The sequence below is a fragment of the Odocoileus virginianus genome, chromosome 16, assembly GCF_023699985.2.
Source record: "Odocoileus virginianus isolate 20LAN1187 ecotype Illinois chromosome 16, Ovbor_1.2, whole genome shotgun sequence".
NCBI classification, from domain to species: Eukaryota; Metazoa; Chordata; class Mammalia; order Artiodactyla; family Cervidae; genus Odocoileus; species Odocoileus virginianus.
In genome coordinates this window covers 19,739,389-19,762,086 of record NC_069689.1, presented here as the reverse complement: position 1 = coordinate 19,762,086, position 22,698 = coordinate 19,739,389, and the positions used below count along the sequence as shown (strand labels likewise).

At 35.7% G+C, this 22,698-nt stretch overlaps 1 protein-coding gene and 1 long non-coding RNA gene across 4 annotated transcripts in view; one reads left to right on the top strand and one right to left on the bottom strand.

The window, feature by feature from the left end:
* The window catches only part of LOC139038709 (uncharacterized), a 448,893-nt gene that overhangs the window by 95,398 nt on the left and 330,797 nt on the right, over window positions 1-22,698 (top strand). The window lies entirely within an intron of this gene.
* TC2N (tandem C2 domains, nuclear) overlaps window positions 4,239-22,698 on the bottom strand; it is a 42,075-nt gene continuing 23,615 nt past the window's right edge. For all 3 annotated transcript variants that reach the window (XM_020875963.2, XM_020875964.2, XM_070477945.1), the window contains exons 8-12: window positions 22,490-22,606; window positions 17,051-17,242; window positions 11,566-11,680; window positions 9,135-9,334; window positions 4,239-6,885 (exon numbers count right to left, since the gene is read on the bottom strand). In XM_020875963.2, coding sequence (XP_020731622.2) covers window positions 6,775-6,885; window positions 9,135-9,334; window positions 11,566-11,680; window positions 17,051-17,242; window positions 22,490-22,606 — 735 coding nt within the window. In that variant the 3' untranslated portion in view covers window positions 4,239-6,774. The remainder of the gene's footprint in view (window positions 6,886-9,134; window positions 9,335-11,565; window positions 11,681-17,050; window positions 17,243-22,489; window positions 22,607-22,698) is intronic.

Sequence of the window (22,698 nt, the reverse complement as noted above, 5' to 3'; positions counted from 1 at the left end):
CTGAGGCTGCCAGGAAGTCAGTCCCCTTCCCTCCCAGATCATTCTGTGCTCTGCTCACGGCTTCCTCACACCTTCCTTCCTGCCTCCCTCTCCTCCTGAGCTGGCTCCAGGTGGGGCCCGCCTCCGGGGCTGAGCACTCCGGGAGCAGGCACTCTGGCGTCCCGGGTTCCTGAGCAGCGTCCGGAGCCTCCGCCTCGGCTCCCGCTGCCGCCACCCGACTATTCCTTTTTTTATCCCTGAAAGGACTTAGAACAGTTCTTTGCATAAAGTGCCATATAGATATTTTTTTACTGAATTATGAAATATATTAAATGGCTCATTTTAAAATTTAGTTTTTAATTTTAGTCCATGTATTGTATAATCAAGAAAGATTAACAACCTAGAAATTAAAAGACAACTTAAAACCACAGTCAATCAAATTTATCTGCTAAAATCAATCTAGTTCTATGATTAAGGACAAGTATATTTTATCCTTCTGCCTCAGAAACTACAGAATGGTGACCCAGAAAAAAAATGACACAGCATGAGAAAATGAAAATCATCATATTCTAAAAGGCATATCTCAGTCATAGATTTACCCCAGCACGGAATCAGCTATCTTTTTTAACGGTTTGAGAGGACACACAGACCTTTCTTTCTAGACACCTACTGCTATTACTGCTTCCCTGCTGGCTCCAACGGTAAAGCGTCTGCCTGCAATGCGGGAGACCTGGGTTCAGTCCCTGGGTTGGGAAGATCCACTGGAGAAGGGAATGGCAACCCACTCCAGCACTCTTGCCTGGAAAATTCCATGGACTGAGGAGCCTGGTAGGCTACAGTCCATGGGGTCACAAAGAGTTGGACACGACTGAGCGACTTTACTTTTACTTTCTTTCACTGCTATTATCAGAGCCCTATGTTTTAATATAGTTATATGATTGAAGTTAGTTATCAATTTTAATAAAATATCATTATTTTAGATATCAGACTTTTATACATGAAAGTTAAAAAATCTGTAAATCCTAAATTAAAAATTTTTCCACTAGGAAATCACTGAAAATATAGGCAGCATTCATCTTCAGATAATCTATCACCCATAAAATATAATCTAATTTTATACAGGGCTTAGCAACTAAATAGTAACAAAATTTCATAGGGCTACATTTTGTGTGTGTGCTCGGTTGTGTCTGACTCTGCTATCCCCTGGACTGTAGCCTGACAGGCCGCTCTGTCCGTGGGATTTCCCAGGCAAGAATACTGGAGTGGGTTGCCATTTCCTTCTCCAAGGGATCTTCCCAACCCAGGGATCAACCCCATGTCTCTTGCATGTATCTCCTGCATTGGCAGGCAGATTCTTTACCACTGCATCACCTGGAAAGCCCAGGGCTACATTAACTCTTGTAAATAAACAGAAACCTCAATAAGATAGAATTGGGAGACCAGAAGGGGGAGCTCCCATGCCCTGCAATGTGACCAAAGCTCAACAGAAAGCAGACTCTTCTTTCCTGGCAAGAACTCAACCAGTGAAAAGCCATGGACTCTGTTTACTGTAGCTCTCTCAACTTCCTTTTCCTCTCTATAATATAGTGTTCTCCTTCACTGACAGGCAGGACTTAGACTTGACTCTCCATGGTAGCTGGCCACAAATTGCAATCCTCTGCTGTTCCCAAATAAATCCATCTTTTCTAGAGAAGTATCTGACTGTTTTGAATGAAAAATGTTGCCTGTTGCATGGGTAAACAAAGGATGTTGCCATCAAGCTGCCCCTGACAGTGAACCTGGAGGGAAGTCAGGATGGAGACAAATGGGGCTGCCCCTGCTGGCAAGCCCTCAGTGGCTGCAACCACCCACAACAGTGCACCCTGAGGGCACTCAGGATGGGAAAGCCAGGACACTGGCTCTCGATGATAGCTAAGGTGCACATCAAAGAAATGATTTTCAGTGAGCCCTGGCTCTTGGATCTTCCCATACATAGAAAAGTGCTAAATTCCTTAAGATATCCAATTTTCTTTAATTCATCTTTTGATGTTCCCACTACCTTTAAGAACCCCTATATATTCTGGTCCTCCCTTACCTCTTCAGAGCAGTACCTCAGAGTGATCTGAGAGGCTGTCTTTTAGGCTTGAAGTCCTCAGAAAACTGCTGAATAAAGCAAAATTCTCAACTTTCAGGCTGTACGTTTTTTGTTTTTTTTTCTTTTCAGTCAGCACAGTGTATTTATTTCAGGTCAACACTCTTTAACACTTTGTTAAATCTTAAATCTGTATTTCAAAATGGACAGATACTTCATATATATCCTTTTCATAATTATTTTCTTGATGTTTCAGACAACAATTCAAGCATTTGATATTTATTTTTGAACAAGAATTACAACTAATGCACTAACAGAACACTAGTAGATACCTGTCATAGTTAATTTTATGTGTCAGCTTGACTGGCCAGGGTGCCAGATTAAATATCGTTTCTGGGTGTGTCTGTGAGGGTATTTCTAGATGAGATTAGTACTTGTATCAGTGTGGGTGGGCATCTTTTAATCTGTTGAGCGCCTGAAAAGAACAAAAGGCAAAGGAAAGATGAATTTGCCTCCCCCCCCACCCCGCCCCGCCCCACTGAGCTGTTCTTATCTCATCTTCTCTTGACTTCAGACTGAGATTTATACTATTGGCGCCTCTGGTTTTCAAGCTTTTGAACTCAGACTGAATTAGACCATTGGTTTTCCTGGGTCTCCAGCTTGGGCAGATTGTGGGATTTCTCAGTTTCCATAAACATACAGGAATTCATCATAATTAAAAGAAAATTTGTATCTCCCTCCCTTCTTATCTGTCTCCTACTGATTCCATTTCTCTGGAACCCTAATACAGCTGACTCTTGAACAACACAGGTTTGAACTGCATAAGTCCACTTATATGCGGATTTTTTTCAGTAAGTACATAGGTAGACAAGCTCTGCCTGAGGCCAGTGGATGGGCTCAGAGCTTACCAGGTCCACTGAGGCTGGGCTTGAGTCATCTGAGCATGGACCTCTTGAGAGATGCACAACTTCTCATCACAATATTTTGTACCTTTCCTGGACACAATGCCAAGACAGGCAGAGATGTGGCCAGGTTCCAAATGAAGACAGCATCTCTTAACTCCCTGTATCCACTGTTCATATCCAAAATGATACTCCACCAAATTTTTAAAAAGATAAACATTGTTCAGTTTCTTTAGACTAAATCTGAGATGAAGAATTCTCTCCCCCTGGAGTTGACACTGCTGTGGTTTTCCTTAACCTAAGTCCCAGTTTTGATATAACTGGGGTTCCCAGGTGGTGCTGGTGGTAAAGAACCCACCTGCTAATGCAGGAGATAAAAGAGACCAGGTTCGATCCCTGGGTCAGGAAGATCCCCTGGAGGAGGGCATGGCAACCCACTCCAGTATTCTTGCCTGGAGAATCCCAAGGACACAGAAGCCTGGCAGACTACAGTCCTTAGGGTCACAAAGAGTCGGACACAACTGAAGCAGCTCAACATACACACAGTATAATACAATGCAAGGTTAGTTGAACCTGTGAATTCAGAACCACAGAGGGATAAATGTAAAGTTATACTCAGATTTTCAACTGCATTGGGATACTCTTAATCCCTGTGTTGTTCACGGGTCAACTGTAAACATTCTCACAACTAACAGACTTTTATCTGGAACTTCCCTCAATACAACCTACCAAATACCAAAAGTAAATATATAATTTTGAAATATCCATTACTGCCATAATATAAAAAGTTGATATTTATTGTAAATTTCTGAAATCCTTCATAAACAAACCATTATTTGATTAAACAAACAGTGGAAATTTTTGTTGGGAAATATAGTTTTTGTACATTAGTATCAGAGAAATTCACATAACTGTACTCAAACAAAAGATCAATTTAGGTTATTTTCAGACCATGACTACATAACTTATGTTTAAAATACCACTGGTTCCCTCTGAACTGATATACTTCAGTGGTAAGTTCTCTAGTTCTGTTAAAAAAAAATCACAGAAAACCAAACAAGAGCCAAACAATGAAGTTATATTTTGACATGGACTGCAGCTATTTAATTGTATTAATCTGAAGACTTATAAATAAATACACTGTTAGAGATTAGCACTGTGCAAGCTGTTAGCTATCAGTGTGAACCCTCCCTGCTTTTCTCTGGTTGCTCAGCATCATTTTAGTTCTGTCTCATTTATAAGCAGGTAAAGGCAAAAAAATGCCAAGTAAGTACAAAGAGAAGTAATTTTTTGCATAGTATTTAATTTTTTATTACCAGTTTCTAATGTTTTTTCTCATGAGCAGCTATTAACAGAACAGTGTGTTTCTTTTTATATTTCCAAGTAAAGCTTCAAGGAAACAGTAAGAACATCTCCTATTCAGTACTACTTCATTTGAAAAAGGCTTAATTAAGTAAACACTAATTAAAATATTTGGGATCTTAGTTGTGTCAAACACTTCTCTAACTGAAGTCCTTAAAATAAAAGATTTTTAAAATTTTATTTTATTTACCTAGGATTCTAAGACACACAAGAAACCAAGAAGTATACCTTTCCTTCAAATTATATACTACACACATATTAAAATTATTGAAAATTAAATAAAATAATTAGAAGTTTCATTAAATACATGACTACTTGTAATAAATTTAGGAATTGAAAGCATTACTAGAACACAAAAAAATTGCTAAAATAAAATTCTAGATTTTTTAAAAACAAAGTCTCTTACTTATCTAAAAGACAATGATATATTTACTTCATTCTTAACTATTCAAATGGTTGTATTTGCAGAGAATTTTTAGGGCAGTGACACTACTCTGTGTGACATTAGAGTGGTGGATACATGTAATCTGTGTATTTATCAAACTCATAGAATGTACAACATAAAGAGTGAACCCTAAAATAAACTATGGGCTTTGGGTGATGACATGTCAACGAAGGTTCAGTGATTTTAACAAATATACCACTACAGAGCAAGGTGTTGGTAGCAAGGAAGGCTGTGTAAATGTGGGGGTAGAGGGTATATGAGAACTCTCTGTACCTTCCTCTCAATTTTGTTGTGAATCTAAAACTGCTCTAAAAAATAAAGTCTATTTTTAAAAAAGTTGCTTTAAATGACTGCCATCTGTCTCAAAGACGCAAAATACCTCCACTCAAGGTGATTTCTCTTGAAAGTCCTTATGAGTACTCACCAGTATGCCATTTTTCACAAATCTAAAAAAAACTATTTCAAAACGCAGAGTGTCAGAGAGTACCTGTCAACACCTTCAATATACCGTAACTCTAGAAGCAGAAACAAAGGGCATGTCAACTCTGCATGTTTTGTAGCTTGAGGAGGTGGTACTCAGGAAAAGGGGAATTAGTGTTTATTTGGGAAATCTTAACTGATGCCGGGAAAGATTGAAGGTGGGAGGAGAAGGGGACGACAGAGGATGAGATGGTTGGATGGCATCACTGACTCAATGGACATGAGTTTGGGTAAACTCAGAGTTGGTGTTGGACAGGGAGGCCTGGTCTGCTGCAGTCCATGGGGTCGCAAAGAGTCGGACACGACTGAGCAACTGAACTGAACTGAACTGAACTGAATGAGATACACAGACCAAGAATCAGAATAAAAGGGCATGCTTAAGTTACAGCAAAGTATACTTCTGACCTAAAATATCAGTATTTATCTTTGGCATGTGTGGGACAAGGTAAGAGAAAAAAAAATGGAAGATGAATCACTTAGACTACTCATTAGCAAAAATAAAGTCATATTTTCCAAGATCAGGAATGGTGTTACTGATTTCTCCAAATGACTGTTTTTTTGATCACAGCTTGTCTGACCAACTAAACTGAAATTATCCCTACATATTGAGTTGTAGTGAGTACCGGAGAAAAACTGTAACAGAAAGTATGTATTTGCTACATAATGTTATCATGTATGGTCAGTTTTAAAGCATAGGAAAATATTCTAATGTTGTGGATTATAGAACAAGTAATTTATATTTAAAAAACTAAAAACAAATAAGTGATTATCATAAAATATTGAATTTGTTATTTAAGCTCCTTTAATTCTGCTAATTAGGATGGGCTATATGGATGATAACCTTAGAGAAAAATGTGTGTACACTGAATTTCCAATTAAACTTCAACCTTCTGGTGTTTTTGTTTATTCTACTCTCGCCAAAATGTAGTTTTCTATATCTGAGATTTCTTAGAGATAAATAGTTTATAAAGTCATAATGTGACAACTTATGGGTAAATAATGGTAAACATAGGCCACAAACTTTCCCCAAATAAGAAGAGTTGAAGTGGTTCAATTCATTTTTGCTTTCTGAGGGAAAATCTGTAGCAAGGAGTTAAAAAGTTAAAACAGTAGAGTTAAGATATAATCAATAATGACTAGCACTGAAACAGTGGCAGTCTTGATATGTCCACTTGTACTAACAGAGACTTAATATACTAGATTTTTAATATCTATGAAAGCTTTAAAATACTCATAACCATTATATAGCAGTAACTATCTATGACTGATATTCCTATTGACTTTATAATTTATTTAATTGCCCTACTGTCTAAAACATTTCCTTTACTTTGGATATCTGATATAATTCATCCCATTTTTTACCAAGTTTAATTTTTCTATTAGATCCATTATATTACTATAATATGTAATTAATAATGTAATCCATAAATAAATTAACAAATGTACTGATTTGTCTCTTTAAATTGGTAGCAAACTAAAATCATAAGTCTTCGAAAAGAATGTCAAGTTCATCACCAAATTAATGTGCGGCATCTTCAAGATGGATTTAATTTGTGCCACTTAATAACAACCTTTTCTGGATGTGTGACTGTCTCTTTCCACTGGCTCACTGCTTCAGTGTTATTACTGTCTTCACTTATCCAAATCTGTAAAGGAATAGTACAGTTATTTAACTTAACACAATAATAGTAACTGAGTTCATACAACTGATTATTATCACTAATGAAAGACAAATGGAAGTTTGGGTTACCTATTTTCAACTAAACATATTTCCATTTTTCCAAAAGTTTGTCTCTTTGAAACTTAAATTTTAAAATACTAACCTAGTCACTGAAGACTATTTTATATGACTCAATTCAATTTAAAAATTTAATGTGAGGTATTACAGAATCATTTCCTCCAAAACAGTCTTTAGTATCCTTTCTTAGGCAATTAACCTAGAAGCTCAACTTAAGACTGATCCCAACCACTTAAAAACATTTTTGTAAATACTAATTGAGACTAATTATAATTTAAATTGATTGGTGTGTGCTAAGTCGCTTCAGTCATATCCAACTCTTTGCAACCCTATGGATTGTAGCCTACCAGGCTCTTCTGTCCATGGGATTTTCCAGGCAAGAACACTGGAGTGGGTTGCCATGCCCTTCTCCAGGGGATCTTCCTGATCCAGAGATTGAACCAACATCTCTGACATCTCCTGCATTGGCAGGCAGTTTCTTCACCACTAGTGCCACCTGGGAAGCTGCAAATTGATTGGTAAGGAATGTGTATTTTAAGTACCTTTACATTAAATAAAACTATAATTTTAATTGAAATCTAATAAATCTAAATGAAATCATTCTTGATCCACAGTAAAAACTTTCAACGAACCTATCACTTATGTAACTTTAGATAACATATGTGAGTGACTTGGGAAAAGTGTAAAGCATTATGCAAATACTTATATATCACATTATATGTTATGTATCATGGAGGCAAGGTGAACAAGGAAACAAACTTGAATTCTCAACTCAGCTATAGCACTAACAAATGATGTTACTTTGGAGTTAACTTCTTTGAAACTCGGTTTCTAATTCTTCTAAATAAATTTAAGATAAATCTTAAGATATATCTTATTTAAGATAAATAAGGCTCCCAGAGGAGCCAGAGGGAATAGATAACCAACAGGAACCTTTCCAGAGTTATTCTTAATTACACTCTCAACTGAGAAAGTGGAATCACCAAAAACATTATTCTGAAAATTATTTGTCAGGTAAATCTCCTATTTCATTCATACATGGTAGTTGAGACTTAATGATACAGGAAAACTTTACAGGTCCCATGACTTTGAAAAGTATGCTAGTTATACTAATTCTTGAGTTCCAACTCTTTTCCAAATAAGAATAAATGAAGAACAACAACAATGTAATATTTTTCACAAACATTTTAGGTAGAATATATGAAGTTAGTTAATATCAATCTTTGAAAATTCACATATAATTTGATGATTCATATAAAGTGCTAATAACATCTTGCTGTCAAATAGAAGCTTTTAAAACTAATAATACAGATTTTGGAATTTATCTATTTATTTATTTTTTTAAAGTTTATTTGTTTGTTTGGCATGTGGGCTCTAGTTCCCAGACCAGGGATCGAACCTGGGCCCCCTACATTGGGAGCACAGAGTCTTAGCCACTGGACCACCAGGGAATCCCAGATTTTGGAATTTAAATGTGAGTCAAACTGTAATTAGGATAAAAAATAACATATGGCTAATACAATGTACCCGATAAGAGTAAAGAAAGAACTACAAAAGGAAACAAGTTCCATAGGATTGGCAAGTAAGCAAGTGTAGTCTTTATGCAGTCTTACAAAAATTACTAAGAATTTTAAAATAGGTTAATCCAGATAACAATATTGACTAAGTAATATCACAACCACTGTTAAGATCAATGTTTTCTAGGAATTCAGACTTACCACAATGGAGCTAATAGCATACAAACATTAAAATGAACATGACACAATAAAGGAAGCCTTAAGAAATCTGATTCAAATATGTAAGAGTCCTCTTTCACAAGGAATGGGTCAAGGAGAGTATTGAAAAACTGATCTTTCCTACCATTTTTAAAGTTGAAAATCTCAGGAAAAAAAAACTCATTTTAAAAATCCTGGTTGCTCATAAATTAAAACTACTTTTGTATTAAAGCCAAAAGTCTGACAAGATTGATTTTTGCAGTAAATTTTTTTTCCTGCAAACTTTTTCACAGTAACATTTTTTTTTAGTTTTGCGTTTAAATTTTGATGAAGAATTTCACTCTATTCAGCCTCAGTTTTATCCTGTATTCCCTTTTTTAACTAACTGTTTAAATGCTACAAAAGCGCAAGGAAAGAATATGAGATAAAACTGACTACTAACCTGTCCCACAAAGTGTCTTCTTCCTACAGAGCTTCGACTATAAAGCTTAATGAGAAAAATAATTTCTTTTTCACTCTGTATAAGTGGAAAAATCATAGTCTCTCCCCACTTTACTCTTCCATTGGAGGCCTTCAGTAAGCGTGTCTTCTTCTTATAAATCAACTCTCCCGAGCTAAACATTGCCACTTTCACAAAAAAACCTAAAGAATAAGAAATTTTGATAAATAAAATTTTAAATGTCATATAGAGATATAATCCATATATTTGTCATAAAATAACAGTAAGTACTTTTAAAGATCTGATGAACTACTGCCGTAAGAGAAAACTTCTTTAGTAAACTTACCATTATTATTGCAATTTACAAATAACTACTGTCACCTTAAATGAACCTAATCTTCCTCTACTGCTATTAAAGACTGGAACTGTGGGCATAAATAACGATCAGCAGTAGAAGAGTACACACTGAAAAGGATTATACGAAAGAGAAGTGCCAACTCTTTGGAGAGCTAAAGTAATTATAAATACTTTTACCAAGTTATATAAGTAAAATTATTTGCTTGAGACTCCAGAAGTTAAACACCTGCCCACTAGAGAAAATCTATTCTTTAAGTAAATTTGAGATGCAGAGCCTCCAGTAATGGTAAAATAGCTTATACAAACTGACCTCTCACAGATGATTATAAACTGGGGAAAATATTAAAAACAATTGTTCAAGACACTAAACACAGACCAGAAACAGAGAAACTAGAGGGGTGTCACCTCTTAAAAGATGGGAAGCACACTAAGTAAAATCTGGGTTTATACAGTGTTCACCTAAGCCTGCCCCCCAATCTGACACACAGTGCTTACAGCTCAAGCAAAAAGTGCAGTCTGACTAATTTGAGAAGTGATGGTATAGAGATAGAGCTGCTAGACAACAAGAAAGTGAGGAGTTTCCAGAAAGGAGGCAGCCACAAAGTGAGACCTGAGGCTGACCAATATTTATAAAATGGAGATCACTGGTAATCCTGATTGCCACTAGCCATTTGTATTAAAGGAAGACACATGTTCATGTAATAAACTGCATTGTTTTTTCCTTGTTTCCTAGACTTAACCTTATATAGTCCTGGTAATTTAACTTATTCTTTTAATGCCAAGTTGGACTTCACTTATTTTTTATGATTTTTCCATTTACCTACATAAATAATGGTAGTCTATAGCTATTCTTTGTGTACACTATCCTTTCTGTTTCAATATCAAGAATATGCTAACCTCATAAACCTTCTTTTTCCATCTTTTTTTCATGCTGTGGAACAGCTCATATAGAAAAGGAATTATATGTTCCCTGAAAGTTTAGTAGAATCTGCCAGTAAAATCATCTTGGCCTCTGCTTTTGTTAGAGGCAGCTCTTTAACTGCTTTTAGATGGTTACAGTATTGTTCTATTCAGTTTCTTCCCTCTTCTGGAGTGAATTCCAACATTTTTTTTCTTAGAAAATCATTTATTTTATACAGCTATTCAAATGAACTGGTATCATTATAAATGGTGTTATCTTATTTTTGAATCTCTTATGAACTTGAAATTATATCCTCTTCCTTGTTCATGTTTTATTTTTTGCTTGATCCAGCCTTCTATAGGTTTGTCTATTTTAATATTCTTTCCAAAAGAACAATCTTTTGGTTTTATTAATTTTGTGGGGTTTTTGTTGTCTCCATATTTATCAACTCCAACTTTAGCTTTAATTTCTATTTCTACCTTCCTTTGTGTTTGCTGTTGTTTTCCTAGTTTCTTAAATTGTGTTCAACTGTATTAATTTTCAATCTTTGTAGTTACAGTTGGCATGATTGCTTCTGCCTATCTCCAGATATTTTCTTCTAGTAGGAATAAGGAACACTTTTACCCCCACTCTTAGCCCTTTAGGTAGGACTGACCTCAAACCTCCCACTCTAGGAGCAGCCATGTGAACCAGGGCTAGACAACCAAAATATCAGAACCTCTGAATATACTCAAAGGCGCAAGGTGAGAAAGTGTTTTAAGGTTTGCATTTTTTTTCAAGATTTTCAAGGTGTGAGTTAGTTTTTTAAAATTAAGTTTTGAGTTAGCAGAGTATCCAAAAAAGGGCATAGATGTAGAGAGAGGATATACCATCTAGGCTGGTGAGACATATCTGACAGTCCTTTGGACACACAACCTATATTAACTAATGAGATAAATAAAGAATAGTAACAAATGCAAGAAGGTCACAATTGGATAAGAATCAAGAGAGCAGTGGGTTAACACAATGGCTAAAATTTGAAATCCAATAAAGTAATTTTAAGTTGAAAGGTAAGTATATAAGTTAAATAATAAAAGTAACTGAGATTATAATCTTCACTATAAGAAATGTAGGAAAAATCTATCTGTTATAAATAGTTTCTGAAGATTTCACTTTAAATCACTTTGACATACTTACTCAAAGTTAGGGGTGTTGATGAACTTGGAAGGTACTGTGCCTCAAGAATTTGTAACTGAATTCTGCTATTCACTGCTTGAAAACAAGTCCCCAGTTCAAGTTCTGCATGGCAAACCTGCATATTAAAAAGTGTTATTTGGCAATTAAGAATAAAGTTTGGGGATATTTCAAAATTCAAAAACAAAGAGCTAAAGCTAGACATTCCCAGTGGTAAAGAACCTGCCTGTCAATCTAGAGATGTGGGTTCAATCCCTGGGTTGGAAGATCCCCTGGAGGAAGGGATAGCAACCCACTCCAGTATTCTTGCCTGGAGAATCCCCTGGATAGAGGAGCCTGGCGGGCTATAATCCATAGGGTCACACAGAGTTGGACACGACTGAAATGACTCAGCATGCACACATGCTCTTTACTGTCATACAAAGCTAAGTGTTAGAAGAGAATGCTAAATGTCATGGAGTCTGTCAATATACAGTACTTACTGACTTTCATAAATTCTGATAATGTAAGTTTCACATATATACTGAACCTTCAAAATCAGGGAGACCAAAGACATGCAAATTTAAAAAAAATTAAATTCCTAAGCAGTTTAAGTAGAGAAAATGTCAGAGAAATAAACATCACAAGAGCACATTTTCAAAAGACTTAAATGTAGTCATTGGAATAATCTTTTCAAATGACTGAAATATGATAATATGATATATGAATATATGAAATATGATAAAAATGTTATACATGAAACATATCATTAGTTTTTCCAGTTGTAGAAATCAGAGGTAGTGCTATCAAAATCAGAAGACAAAGGATTACTACAATGAACAGATTTGTGGATTAAAAATTGAATTACTATGCTAAATAGAAGTAAGCCAATGACGAAAATTGGCAAGAAGGAAGCTAGTGAAAGTGGTGAGGCAGTAAATAATAAGGAAAAGGTCAAAGAAAATCTGAGGCAAACAATAAAATGAAGGAAATTCAGAAAGGGGTAGAAGCTAAAATGTGCTCTTCAGTATTGCTGACTAAGAGCAGAAGAAAGCGAGTAATCTGCCTTACACAAACGAACCTATTTACGTGGATTCCAGGGTGCTTGGAGTAAAAAATAAAAGAAACATAGTCAGCCAACACAAAAACATTACTGTTCACATGTTGAAAAGAGTAAATATAAGATTAAAAAAAGAACATAATGTTAACAGATCTCACTAGGGTCAGCATAGATAAACACAAAAGTCTTGGCTAGTGTTGATTCCAACAAAGCTACAGAACAGCTGACTGACACTTCATCAAGTGGTTTATATTTGACAATAACCCAGTATTCCCCAGTAATTGACACATGGATCAGTAAAAAAAAAAGAACTTTTTTATGTACATGCCATTGACTGAATCTTGGATAGTTTCTAAACATGATATTCTGTAATGGTCAAATGGCCAAAATTGCTCATGCCTTAAGAAATCAAAAGATACAAAGTGAATCACTTAAAAGTTTAAAATCAACTGTTGAGGTCACTCCTTCTTGAAAAATCTAAAATGATGATAAAAGTTGTCTATTTGGCAATAATTGCTGAATTCTAATAAATAAAAGTGAATGTATTGCTCTTGCTTTCAATAAGAATGGATTAACCTTTTTAGGTGGACTAATTCAGTAGCCATATACAAAATACCTTTGCTGATTAAAAGAACAAATCTACTGTCCATTTAAAAGTTATTTATTGTTTACAAAACACAAAGGAAACCAGGATAACATTTTTTCATTCATTTTTTCATTATGGTTTTGTAACCTTAATATAACAGATGAAAATACTGAAAGATGGCAAAACTTCTCTTAGAGTTACATACTGGTAGAGTTCATTCTCACAAAACATAGCAGCATTCAGCAGTGGGTTTAACCAAGGTTATTTCACAAATTCAATTTATACTCCAAGATATTAATTCAAATCATGAAAAACTATTCAAAGTGGTTTTCAACCTGACAATAACCAAAAACTTAAAATTCTAATCAATTAGTAGGTATATATTAAAAGCATTTTTAATGATCTCCATTCCTGAATAACGTATCATTTTTTTAAAGAAAAGAAAATCTTTTTTGTCCTTCCTGGAATGACTGTTGAAAGTGAAAAGTTCAGCATAATTAGAGAAACCCCTTATCTGGTGATTTTTTAGAACATCTCCTTAGGGGGACAATACAGTGCTGATGAAAGATATTTTCACATATTGAGGTATATAGGGAAGTCATTCTGGTTTATATATGAATTAACTTGACTTTTATACTGATTAAAATAGCCCATTTGTGGCCTATCAAGTATACATTGTATATCTGATTTAATTATTAAAGCGAAGGGTGCACTGATCACAAGTGAAGAACAGCCATGTTAAAAATAAAGATTAAATGCCTCCTTTCCTGGGATGTCACTGCTGGTCCTCCTTCAATGATACGACTCCCTTCCCAGGAGCCAAGGCCATATCGACTTACTGTGCACATGCTCTTTCTTTTTTTCAAACCCTAAAGGAATGTATCCTGACTTGTTTGACATTCTGTATTCTGATAAGATGTTAAAACAGTGCTGAAAATCATGCTTCTTCTGAGCAATACCTCAGTTATCTGAGAGGCTGTCTTCCAGGTTATAGGCCTCAGTTTGGCTCAAATAACACTCATTTCTATCACAGACTGTTTATTGATTTTTTTCATCAATGTGGTAAAATTAAGAGACCTGGCTCTGGAATCAGAATGCCTCCATTCAAATCCTGATTCCCCAACAAAAAGCTATATAAACTCAGGCAAATGCTTCAAGGTCTTGGTCTCCACAATAGGGGTAACAAGAGCAGCAAGCTCATTAAGTTCATTGTGAGCATTAAATCACTTAGGACCAAGTTAGTTATATGCAAAGTTTCTTCAAACATCAGATATTAAATAATTCTTCAGGGAAACCTTGTCTCTTGCACACTATTCAACACAAAATTTGAGTTGTCAACTATTTGTTAAGGTCAAAAGCTCTGTGGTGAAGAAATTAATAGCTCTACATGGAAGTTCTGCTGTTCATGATGTCACTGTGAAGGACAGATATGTAAGTGTGTCTCTTTCAATGTCACAATTAGAATATCAGTTTTCTTCTTCAACACAGGAAACAAAGCATATTATTCTTGCTTTTAGTCAATAATATGAACAGTAATATAAATTTACTGATCCAGATAGCCCAAAAGCCCTTCCTTCAAACCATCAATCTTTGCAACCCTAGCACATGGCATACAAAATGTTTATTTAAAAAAAAGTTTATAAAAGATCTCTGATATGCAAAATATAATTGTAGAAACTGTGCCATAATCATTCATTCTGATTCTCCAAGGCAGATTCAGATTATAATGTCTCAATTCCCCAGAAAATACATTTGCTGAGTTATCTTCTGATACACTCTGCTGCTGCTAAGTTGCTTCAGTTGTGTCCGACTCTGTGCGACCCCACAGACGGCAGCCCACCAGGCTCCCCCATCCCTGGGATTCTCCAGGCAAGAACACTGGAGTGGGTTGCCATTTCCTTCTCCAATGCATGAAAGTGAAAAGTGAAAGTGAAGTCGCTCAGTCGTGTCTGACTCTTCGCGACTCCATGGACTACAGCCTACCAGACTCCTCCGTCCATGGGATTTTCCAGGCAAGAGTACTGGAGTGGGGTGTCATTGCCTTCTCCCTGATATACTCTACTAGTCTTTAAAGATTTAATCCATCAATTATCCATTTAAATAGTAATATGTGCCTTCTGTAAAATATGGTTGCAGGTTATTGTCTACTAATCTAGTTAAGTGATAAACTCCTGTCACAGTTACAAAACAAATCTGCTATACTTTAACAGAAAATAGTAATCTAATTTAGCATGCCTTCATTCATCATTTGTTCTTTCCTATCAACCTACATACAAATATTCAATGCCAAGAATATGACAGGCTAAGGGTACAGTAAAATATGAAGGAAAAAGATGGAAGCTCAGGTCTTAGTTTCTTTTTAAAATAGTAACTTAAATTATTCTGAAAGTGAAGTGAAAGTTGCTCAGTTGTGTCTGACTCTTTGCAACCCCATGGACTATACAGTCCATGGAATTCTCCAGGTCAGACTACTGGAATGGGTAGTTAGCCTATCCCTTCTCCAGAGCATCTTCCCAACCCAGGAATCAAACCAGCACGTCCTGCATTGAGGTGGATTCTTTACCAACTGAGCTACCAGGGAAGCCTAAATTATAGTAAATGCTATAAAGAAAACAGATTTGTATGAAAATAGAAAATAAAAGATCAGGAATAACAAGATTTTTCAACTCTTCTTGATTATAGTAATCTTTCGTTCTTTATTTTTAATCCCTAATTTCACTTCAATTCAGTGGTTCTTAAGCAAAGCTACACACAAGAATCACCTGAGTAGCTTGAAAATTACAAATGCCTCTGGCTCACTCCTCCCCAAATTCTGATTTAACAAGTTTAAGTGTAGGCATGTTTAACAGCTCCCCATGTGATTCTAATGTGCAGCCAGCTTAAGAACCACTTCAAGTCACCTTAAATATTTTTGAAAACAAGTAAAATATAACTCCTAAGTAAACTTAAAATCACATGTAAGTCTGACTTTAAAAAGGGTTATGACTGATTTGTATATATGTTATCCTGACACAGAAGCTACATAATTAAATCATTAGGAATTTCTAGGCAACTTAAAGAGTGTTCAGCTGGTTAACTGAAAGAAGCAACTATTGGGCCTCAAAAAATCAATCAGCACTATAGATAATCATGTCCTTTACAAAAAAATACCAGTTGGAAGATCCTCCATCAATTTATGGACAGATATAGTACCTACTCATGACCAAAACTTTCCTAATCTATTTCAAGGCAATCTCTCATTGAGTTTGGAGTTTATAATTCTTTCTTGCTTTTCCTATGTTATCAGCTACTTAAAAAAAACAAAAAATAATTTTTTAAAATTATTCACTTTTAGGGTTATTATGCTGAAGTGCCCTGCTGTGCTTGGTCACTTCAGTCGTGTCCAACTATGCAACCCCACGGACCTCAGCCCACCAGGCTCCTCTCTCCACAGGATTCTCTAGACAAGAATACTGGTGGGTTGCCATGCCCTCCTCCAGTGGATCTTCCTGACCCAGGGATCAAACAAACCTGTGTCTCCTGTGTCTCCATTGCATGTGGATTCTTTACCACTGAGCCACTGGGAAAGCCCATTATTTTGAAGTATGAAACATTAATAAAACAGGTTATTAGGAGAAGGTAAGCCTACTGTTACTTTTCAATGGAGAAAGAAAAGCAGCTCTGTTAACATTTTATCAATTTCAAAAAAGTTAAATAATGACATAATTATTACTTTTTTACATTACATTTATGTTGTTATTGTTTGAGAGCCTTCCTAATCCTTCAGTATATTCTCATGCTCAAATTATACTCCCCCAAAAATTCATCCAGTAAATAATTCTAAAAATGTGAAATACTTTGACATTACATATTATATCACTTACAGAAATTTTTGAAGGTGGTGATATGTCCAGAGAGTAATCCATTTCCTGTGTGCTAAGAGTTCTGAGTGACAGTGAGCATTCTCCAATGGTTTTCTTCCTGGGAGTTTGGGTCTGAATCTTAAATACAAGTCTCACAGTTTGTAGACTTTGGAGTTTAATAGAAAATACAAAAGTTTCCATAAATTCAATATTCTAAAATAAAAATATAAAACATGTAAATAGCATATTTTAAAAAGGGTCATATGCCAACACAATATAAGTAAAAATAACATTTTATAACCTAGGCAAGGCAAATTTAATATTTTTATAATAACAAAAAAAATTTTAAATGAGAATGGCCATGACTTGTTTTTCCAAAATTTATTCGAGATACTATTTGTCTTAGTTTCACAAATCCTTCTAATTACTTAGGAATTTAGTCAGTATTAACACCAAGTTCACCAGAATACAGCTTTTTACCTTTTCAAAAATGATGTTGTTTTCCATCTTTGGTTCTGGAGCATCATTCCTGCTGTTCACCACAGTTCTTCAACAGTTAATGAGAGTACTTCAAGACTCTCATGCAAGCTCTCTCTGTATGCAAAATCTAACTTGTTCACATTAACAGACTTGAATTACTTCTTTAAAGGACCTAGTCTGTCTAATGCTCTTCCCATCTAATTTGGGATTCAATTTATCTTTACTCTTTCCAAAATGAGAATTGATCTCCTTGATAGAGAAGACAAAGCAAAATATGAGTTTCAAGTTCTACCTTCTCCAATAATCTTCCACTCCAGGCAGCAAGTGTTTTACATGTGCAGACTATTTTCAGATGTTCTTTTTATTTTTTAAAACCTTGGCTTACTGTGAACTAACATCTTCTTGACACTAGACTGCTTTTTGATTGTAAACTTCCTTCTTTCCATTTTTAGTGAATCTTTTTGAAGGGGAGGTTGTTTTTGCCTTTAGATATCTGGGCAACTAACATCAGTGTTTTAGATACTGTGCCCAAGTGTTCACTTTTATTACAATCACTTATATCTGTGTACATAATTGTGTTTCTGAGAGTCTCCCAACCACCTGAGCTATCGTTTTCTTTCAGTCTCAAACCATAGATCACATCAATAACACAGTATACATAAAATGTTTAATTTTTAAACTCATATGCAATGAGCTTATAATGAAGTGTGCTGGTTTGCATTCTGTCATAATAGAGGACTCCTAAACAATTTGATAAATAATAAATTTTAAAATATCCCATGCAAGTTTTAATATGAGAACATTTCCCCCTAACTTTTCCCAAGTTGGCTTAGTTTCATTTGAAAATCAAAAAGTTTAATTTGGGAAATATTCATCTAGTGTCAGGATTAAAACTAGAGTTAAGATTTATTTCCATCTAGACTTTCTACAATGCATATTTTCATAAAGTAAGATCCTAATATAACACATAAATTTTGGTTACTGCCTTTTCACTTATTAAGAACATTTTCCCCTGTCCTTAAAAACTCTTCCTAAGCATTATTTTCATGGCTGCCTAATATTCTATCACATGCTGTTATGGTTTGAATAGTGTCCCCCTGCTAAAAATTATGTTGAAGTCCTAACCTTCAGTAACTCAGAATGTGGCCTTATTTGGAAATCGGATCATTGAAAATGTAATTTGTGAAGTTAAGGTTACACTGGATAGGTGGACCCCTAATCCAATATAACAGGCATCCTTGTAAGAAGATAGCCATGTGAACACATAGAGACACATGGAGGTGAAAGTCACGAGCTAGGTGAAAATGAAAGCCAATGATTAGAATGAAGCCAAGGAATGACAGGGATTGTTGGTCATCACCACAAGCTAGGAGAGAGGCATGTTAGAGATGGAACAGATTCTCCTTCAGAGAAGCAACCAACATTGCTGGCACTTTGACTTCAGACTTCCTCCAAAACTGTGAGAGAGAAATATTTGTTGTTCTAAGCTACCTGGTTTGTAATACACCAACCATCAGTTCAGTTCAGTCACTCAGTCATGTCTGACTCTTTGTGACCCCATGAACCGCAGCACACCAGGCCTCCCTGTCCATCAGCAACTCCCGGAGTCCACTAAAACCCATGTCCATTGAGTTGGTATGCCATTCAACCATCTCATCCTCTGTCATCCCCTTCTCCTCCTGACCTCAATCTTTCCCAGCATCAGGGTCTTTTCCAATGAGTCAGCTCTTTGCATCAGGTGGCCAAAGTATTGGTTTCAGCTTCAGCATCAGTTCTTCCAATGAACACCCAGGACTGATCTCCTTCAGGATGGATTGGTTGGATCTCCTTGCAGTCCAAGGGACTCTCAAGAGTCTTCTACAACACCACAGTTCAAAAGCATCAATTCTTCAGTGCTAAGCTTTGTTTATAGTCCAGATCTCACATCCATACATGATCACTGGAAAAACCATAGCCTTGACTAGATGGACCTTTGTTGACAAAGTAATGTCTCTGCTTTTTAATATGCTGTCTAGATTGTCTTAACTTTTCTTCCAAGGAGTAAGCGTCTTTTAATTTCATGGCTGCAATCACCATCTGCAGTGATTTTGGAGCCCAGAAAAATAAAGTCAGCCACTGTTTCCACTGTTTCCCCATCTATTTGCCATGAAGTGATGGGACCAGATGCCATCATCTTAGTTTTCTGTTTTAAGCCAACTTTTTCACTCTCCTTCACTTTCATCAAGAGGCTCTTTAGTTCTTTCACTTTCTGCCATAAGGGTGGTGTCATCTGCATATCTGAGGTTATTGATATTTCTCCCAGAAATCTTGATTCCAGCTTGTGCTTCCTCCAGCCCAGCGTTTCTCATGATGTACTCTGCATATAAGTTAAATAAGCAAGGAGACAATATACAGCCTTGATGTACTCCTTTTCCTATTTGGAACCAGTCTGTTGGTCCATATCCAGTTCTAACTGTTGTTTCCTGACCTGCAAACAGGTTTCTCAAGAGGCAGGTCAGGTGGTCTGGTATTCCCATCTCTTTCAGAATTTTCCACAATTTATTTTGATCCACACAGTCAAAGGCTTTGGCATAGTCAATAAAGCAGAAATAGATGTTTTTCTGAAACTCTGTTGCTTTTTCGATGATCCAATGGATGTTGGCAATTTAATATCTGGTTCCTCTGCCTTCTAAAGCCAGCTTGAACATCTGGAAGTTCACGGTTCATGTATTGCTGAAGCCTGACTTGCAGAATTTTGAGCATCAGTTTACTAGCGTGTAAGATAAGTGCAATCGTGCGGTAGTTTGAGCATTCTTTGGCATTGCCTTTCTTTGGGATTGGAATGAAAACTGACCTTTTCCAGTCCTATGGCCACTGCTGAGTTTTCCAAATTTGCTGGCATATTGAGTGCAGCACTTTCACAGCATCATCTTTCAGGATTTGAAATAGCTCAACTGGAATTCCATCACCTCCACTAGGTTTGTTTATAGTGATGCTCCTAAGGCCCACTTGACTTCACATTCCAGGATGTCTCGCTCTAGGTGAGTGTGAGTGATCACACCATAGTGATTATCTGGGTTGTGAAGATCTTTTTTGTCAGTTCTTCTGTGCATTCTTGCCACCTCTTCTTAATATCTTCTACTTTTATTAGGTCCCTACCATTTCTGTCCTTTACTGAGCCCTTCTTTGCATGAAATGTTCCATTGGTATCTCCAATTTTCTTGAAGAGATCTCTAGTCTTTTCCATTCAATTGTTTTCCTCTATTACTTTGCATTGATCGCTGAGGAAGGCTTTCTTATCTCTCCTTGCTATTCTTTGGAACTCTGCATTCAAATGGGTATATCTTTCCTTTTCTCCTTTGCTTTTCACTTCCCTTCCTTTCACAGCTATTTGTAAGGCCTCCTCAGACAGCCAATTTGCTTTTTTGCATTTCTTTTTCTTGGGGATGGTCTTGATTCCTGTCTCCGGTACAATGTCACCAACCATAGGAAACTAATATACATGGTATACCATGAGTTTTCTCAGTCATTCTTCTATGGCAAACATTTAGACAGTCTCCAGCTTTCAGCCTATGAACACAACTGCCAGGAATACTTTATATATATTTTGTTTGCATCTTAGATTACTTCCATGAAGTGATCCAAGTAGAAACACTATGTTAAAACCTGTAGATATTTGAAAGTTTTTTTCCTTTAAAAAAATTGTTTGTTGAGGTACAGTTGATTTACAATGCTGTGCTAGTTTCTGATGTACAACAAAGTGATTCAGTTATATATATATATATTCTTTTTCATATTCTTTTCCATTATGGTTCATTATAAAATATTGAATATAGGTCCCTATGCTATACAACAAGACCTTCTTGTTTATCTATTTTATATATAGTGTTTGTAGCTGTTGTTGTTGTTTAGCTGCTAAGTCGTTTCCAACTCTTTTGCAACCCCATGAACTATAGCCTGCCAGGTTCCTCTGTCCATGGAATTTTCCAGGCAGGAATATTGGAGTGGGTTGCCATTTCCTCCTCCTGGGCATCTTCCTGACCCAGAGATCAAACCTGCCTCTCTTGTGTCTCCTGCACTGGCAGGCAGATTCTTTACCACTGAGCCTGCTAACCCCAAACTCCTAATTCATCCCTCCCCAACCCGTTTACCCTTTGGTAATCAAAAATTTGTTTTCTGTCTGTGAGTCTGTTTCTGCTTTGTAAGTGAATACATTTGTAACATATTTTAGGTTCCACATATGAGTGATATCATGATATTTATCTCTCTGACTTATTTCACTTAGTATAATCTTAAGGTTTTAATGTATATTGTCAAAATAATTGCCAAAATAATTTTATAGGCTAGAGTGCTCATAAAACTTTCCTAATTTTAATAAGCAAAAAAAGTAAAGAAAGAGAAAGCAATATGTAATTTAAATTTGTATATCTATGAATACTAGTGAGTGTAAATTTCTTCATGTTTATTAGTCATCTGAATTACTTTATTTTTAGATGACACACTCTTATAGAAGATAAGTTTCATTTGTACGGAAAAACAGTAACCTTTCAATCCATATCACAAGACAGAAATACAGATATATTTAAATTGAAATCTAGGATTATAAAACAAATTCAGGATCATAAATCTTCCAGTTATGATCATGGAAAGTATTTAAAAGAAATTAACTACAATCATGCAATTATTTATCAGAGTCAACTGGGATGGGGGAGAGAGGATGAGAATAAAACACTTACTTTCCTTACATACAAGAAAAGTAAATATTCTCATCAGATATTACTCATAAATATTTTAGTGATTACGATTTTCTTTTTAAAATGCATCTTATATTGGACAATGAAATATCAAGTATTTTTGAGGCTCAAAATTCTTTAAAAAAGCAAGGCATACATAATCTGTAGTTTCCCCAAAATAAAACATTTTCATATTATAATTCTTTACATAGGTTAAAGTGACAAACATGAGGAAAACATAAAAAGATACTGAAACACAAACACTTACATTAGAGCCTTCCTTGACTGAAGATTTGAAATGCACTGGTTTGGGCAATGTTAGTATTCCTTTTACAGATATAGTAGGAGTATCTCCATACCTAGAGGGCCAACTTAAATCTCTGCACTAAAGAAAAATTATAGTGTGAGTTTTACAAAGGACTCTGACAATACAAATATTTGATACATTTCTTGAGTTAATGACAAATAAAACTATAA